Source organism: Populus nigra, chromosome 4 (genome assembly GCF_951802175.1).
Source record: "Populus nigra chromosome 4, ddPopNigr1.1, whole genome shotgun sequence".
Taxonomy (NCBI): domain Eukaryota; kingdom Viridiplantae; phylum Streptophyta; class Magnoliopsida; order Malpighiales; family Salicaceae; genus Populus; species Populus nigra.
Genome location: NC_084855.1, coordinates 10275170 through 10280812, shown reverse-complemented (window position 1 = coordinate 10280812; position 5643 = coordinate 10275170). Strand labels below are relative to the sequence as shown.

General features: G+C 33.0%; 1 protein-coding gene across 1 annotated transcript in view; it reads left to right on the top strand.

Moving 5' to 3' along the window:
* The first annotated feature begins 3887 nt into the window (after positions 1-3887).
* LOC133692853 (uncharacterized) overlaps positions 3888-5643 on the top strand; it is a 1775-nt gene continuing 19 nt past the window's right edge. Inside the window, exons 1-3 of the mRNA XM_062114012.1 lie at positions 3888-4169; positions 4247-4537; positions 4864-5643. The exon at positions 4864-5643 is cut by the window's right edge and continues 19 nt beyond it. Coding sequence (XP_061969996.1) covers positions 4062-4169; positions 4247-4537; positions 4864-5430 — 966 coding nt within the window. The 5' untranslated portion in view covers positions 3888-4061 and the 3' untranslated portion in view covers positions 5431-5643. The remainder of the gene's footprint in view (positions 4170-4246; positions 4538-4863) is intronic.

Below are 5643 nucleotides of genomic sequence, written 5' to 3'. Positions count from 1 at the left end.
GGTCTGATTTATGGAAAAATTCGCTGGGTGAGTTATATACCTGATTGAGTTAAAAAAAACCTTGACATCGGCAATAAATTAATCAAATTATAAAAAAAATCACAATAAATTAATCAAATTATAAAAAAAATCACAATAACCTGGAAAAAATATTTTTTCAAATAGTGATAATAATATAGCTCAATTTCTAGTACATTAAATACCGCAGAATGAAATTGGATAAAATAAGGATCTAAAAATTAACCTGAGTCCATCTAAGTTAATATGACAAACTTGTAACCCTGGTAATCAAGGTCGAGCCAACTCAGATTATCCTACTAAACCCGTGGTCAAAGTTATAAGAACATGATAATCCGATAAAAAAGAAAATCACAAAGACCATTTAAAAAAAAACAAATATCAACCTGCATTAACTATTCAAACTTGTGATTCAGGTCATAAACTTGTACAATGTACAAAATAAACCATGTCAACACTATTTTTATCATTATGAACATCGTTAGAGATAAAACCTCTTAGCCCTAGAAGCTGCACTATAGAATGGATTCCCCCAAAGATAGGGCCACTTTAAAGTCTATTAGATGTGATGCATTAACAAATATCTCGAGGGATACTCCACTCCTTTCTTGATAAAGTTTTAGAGATAACCCTTAGTAATGAGTCTCTCTATTTCTTTCTCTTTTTTTTGAAAGCATAACATTCTTCTATATTATGATTCTTATCTTTATGAAAAAAAAAAATTATGCAAATTGCGCTTACTAACATCTCCTTTTATTGATGGTTTTTATTGATTGTGGATATTATAAAAACTTTTTGCCTTTAATAGTTGTCCACACTTCAACCTTAATAATGGTGTTTAGAGAAGTCATCAATTTAAGGTATATAAATATGTTTTGTATTGATCCCCTATAATTGAGGTTTTTTCTAAATGTATGAGAGTCACAAGAAGTTGTTTGTATGTGTTTTGGAGATTATTCTTTATGTCTGTGAAGATATAGATGCTTATGTCTTGCCACAATTACTTCTTGTACTCCTATATGGTTTTTCATAACCTGCTTGACTTTGAGGAGAGTTATATTCACGAGTGTATATAGTCATTCAAACTAGGATTAGTTCCACTTATCAAGGTCTTTATAGCCACAAGCTCAAACAATCACTCTACTTTGAGCATCTTCTCATTGAATATCTTTAGATATGCTCTGGTACTTTCTCATTCTCTTTAAGTACTTGTGAAGAGCTTAATTGAGCTATTTCTAGCAATTCGTGCTAAAATAAGCAATCAACTTGTTTCATAGATCAGAGAAGTTAAGTATGGAATTGGGTTCTAAACTATGGTATATAGCTTATGCAGATCCATAAAACATTATGAAGAGGATTTTGTACATTATGTTGCTAACTTGTATCACCAATTCAAGATTGCTTTTGACATTATGTAGATGTTCTCTAAAGTTAGTGAAATCATCATAATTATCTAGGTTCATCTTCGTGGGAAAAAATTCCTTGAAAATATTAGTGCTTAATTCATCATGGCAAATTTAAAAATATCCTATTTGGTGAGCATTGTTTTTGCTCTCCTCTTGTGGTGGTCTTTTATGTTCATAACCACTTGAGTAAAATTTTAAAAGAGAATGATGACGATAGCGTTGCTTGTGGCTATGACTAGATATAGCCTTTTTGTTTGATTTATTAAGATCATATTTGGACAACCCTATTTGTGAATGCTCATTGTGATAATGAGACCGAATCCTTGGCATAATAAAGGTGAGGTGGTACTCTCATCTACTCTCTTGCATGTTATTTTATTCAATCCCTTTTAGAAAATGAATTTGTCTGTGCACTTGTGGTGGAATGAGTGGTTGTATTGTTTGTGGTTATAAGGTAAGAGCTTTAAGATGTTGTTGAGTAGCATGAACAACTTCAGTGGGAGCTCTCATTTATGGAGCTACTGGTAGGGATTTATGAAAGCTGATGATAATGATAGGAGATTAATCACTCTCCCTTGTAAAGTTTCTAAATTGCAAGTCATGAAAAAACTTAGAATAAATATATGAGAAAATAAACTAGTTATTATTCAGTTTTTTCATAGACAATGTTATCGATGAAGTTGAAACTTTAAAGAGAGCCAACTAATAATGATAACGGATTGATGAATAGATCAAGAAAATTGGAACAAATAAAATACGAGGCACCTGAAAAAACAAGTCCCTTATGTGTTTTTTATGATCTTTTAATGCTTGAATTAATGTAATAAAGAAAGAGGATAAACAAGATAAATATAAAGAATTAAAGTGAGAGGTTGTAGATAATAGGTTTTTTTTTGTTATATGCCTTTGATGCACAGGTGATAGGGTATTTATACATTTAGGCATTCATTATATCGTATGGCTTGCCTGATGAAGTAGTTCATCATGAGAAAGTAGTAGCTCAAATGAGAAAAAATCCTTATTAGCTTAAAGAGGACAACCCTTGATCAATTGTGTTGGTTAACCAATAAGGTTTATTTTCTTGTAAATCATGTTAAATGACCATTTGACCATGAGAATATTTGGAATTTATATATTCATGTTTATTATTATTTTTTTCAACTGGATAAGAAAAAAATAAAAGATAGAAAAAAGAGAGGTCTAGTTGTTTTGGCTGACACAAACGAATATATATATATATATATATATATATATATATATATATATATATATATATATATATATATATATATATAAGCAATCACTAAAGAAGTTAATTCTAACCTTAATTGCAAAAATTATTAAGTAAACTAACACACATGTTAGATGTATAAATACAACTAAAAGACACGAGGTCGGCTAGGTGGTCATATGAACAATGAACTAAGTTAATATATTTTTTAGTTGTTTAGTTAACAAATTCATGTTTTAGCTCAATAGTTAATATGTGGGGGTAATGTCGTTGTCGCGGGTTGGATTCAAAGTGGAAGCAATTTGTTTTTGATTCATATATAATATATAACTTGTTGTCTGTGTATTTTTTTTAAAAAAAGAAATGGGTTGTCAACCCCTTATACATAAAAAAAACTAGCCTAGGACCATGGGCCTCCCTCTGGCCCATGCGTCTGGTTTTTTTAACAGTCTCATAGTTTTTATTTATTTGTCATTTGGTTTTTTTCAGTGATATTTTTTAATGTTAGGTTTTTTTTATTGAATTTTATTATTTAGTATCAGGTTTATTGTGAATTATTTTTTGTATTTTTTATCATATAATAAAAAAATAAAAAACTGAGTCAGGAGTTTGACGAGTTTATTAAGATGAACCCAATCTATTTATTTTTTTCTTTGGTTTTTTTCTCAAGACCTACCCAATTAATAAGGTCATATGAAAACAACTTTTATTAGATTTAATTTAAAATTTTGGCTAAACAACAAACAGTCAAGATTTTTTAATTTTTAATTATTATACCAAGTTTATTAATAATATTAAAAAAAATTAACGGTCTAAATATGTTTTTCACCTTTTGTACCCAAGCAACAACCAGAGCATGGTCAATAATCTAGTTTTAAACTAAACTAGATATGTCATGTCATGTAAGAAACAATGTAAAATTCCTTTTAAGCAAGCAAAGTACATTCGCATGGAGCGGGCAGTTTGTTGCTTCTTCTCGCTGGTAAAAGTTCATCCTTTTCCAATACAATTATTGGTTGCATTCCAACTTTATTCAGAAAAAAGGGCCTCCAGTTTTTTGTGGAAAGACCATAAAGGGTGGTAAGCCCAGATTAATAAATCCAACCCTAAATTTCTTTTTGAAGACGTTTATAATTATGGGCTTCTAAGCCCATCAAAATAAACCCAACGGGCCTATTTAATTGCCAAGACCGAAAGAAAAACAAAACACAGAGGCCTAATTAACAAATAGGCCCTGTCAAGACCATCACCCTCTCTTTTTTAAGTTTTAACCACCCTCTTTCCAGCAAATGTCGCTCCTGTAACCGTAGTGCCCGTCACATGTCTGTTAAAATTCTCAGCTGAAACCTTTTTCGTTCTTTTCGTGTGTGTGATTTCTTGTTTTCTCTTAAACAGTTGCATCATCAATGGACTGTTGGACTGGTGTTTTGAAGGTCCCATTGGCACCTAGCAGCACAAGTTACTGCAGAGTTGCAGTATCTCTCTGCCTCTCAACTGCTTCCAAAACCCTTGCTGTAAGTTCCTTTTCTATTTCCACTTGGAAGAATTTAAAAAATAAAAATTGAATTATTTAAATTTATTTGAAACCCAGGTACCTTCTGCAAATGCAATTTTTTTCAATGGAGATAGAGCTGAAGGGACCAAGAATCCAGTGATTGAGAGATTGTCTGATTTGCAAAAAATAGCTCAAATTTTGGTGTCTAAACTTGGTGGTTGTGTTAATGCATATGTTATTGAGGCTCCTGTTTTTAACGGGCCTTTTGCCGTTTATAAAGATTTTATTCCATCTGTGAATCGATATGGGGAGCCAAAATCCTATAGTCCAGTCGGATTCCCAGCTTCCAACTCAACCGTCTCGGTCTTGCTGAATTGCCTGAAAGAGGTATGTTTTATTGTCATATCAATAATTCAAGCTCCATATGGTGTATTGACGGTAGCTAAGAAGCTGACGCGAAAGCTTTTTTCCCCCCACTTATTTGCAGTTTCTTGTATGCCATAATATGTTGATTTTGCTGTCTGTTAGAAATTCACAAGTGTGCAGATATGGTGGTAAATTACTGTATTATTCTGGCATAAATCAACTTGTTACTTTTTTTCCCCTGGTTTACTGCTTTGAGAATCCAGAGTTGCTTTGGTTTTGCAGTGTATTCTTGCAAGGGAGTAATAATTACTGATGTCAGTTAATATCCTGAATTTGTGTTATTGCAGGCTAAGAAAGTGATTCCAAGAAGAGAGCAAGAATCGTTGACAGATAGCGTGTCGTTTAATCAGCCGAAAACATACATCCTTGGATTTAGCAAGGGTGGCACCGTGCTTAACCAGCTAGTTGCTGAGCTAGGCTCGTTAGAAGTAAAATCTCATATGAAACCACAGCCAGCCAGCGGAGAATTTTCGAATGTTGAAGAAGATATTCAAATCATTCCGACTACTAAAGAAGGGCTCTTAAACAGCATTTCGGAGATCCATTATCTGGATGTTGGTTTAAACTCTGCTGGTGCTTATATCACCAATCACGATGTGATTGAGAGGATATCCAAACGTCTTATGCAAGGCGCTCCTGGAATTCGTTTTGTCCTCCATGGAACTCCTAGGCAATGGTGTGATAGCAACCGAGTTTTGATACGTAATGAAAAGGACAAACTAGTTCATCTGCTTGAATCTGAATCTCGCAGAAGTGGAGGGAAATTGCAGGTGTGTGAGAAATTTTATTTTGGTGACAGGCCTCCTAGTCTGCAAATGCACTTCGAAATAGTTGAAGATATGGATGTCCGTTGAATATTCCATAATCTGCATATTCTAGGTGACGCCATGACTGCCGCAAACTGTAAACTGCTACTTGTTGGATTAGATGATAACTAGTTAGTTGCTTCACGCGTTTCCGTGGAGAAATTTTTTATAATGTTATTAAAACTCATCTAGCCGGGCGAATTAACATGTTGATCCACTGACATGATCTCTAGCCCGGTTAGTTTTCAAAATAAATGAGGC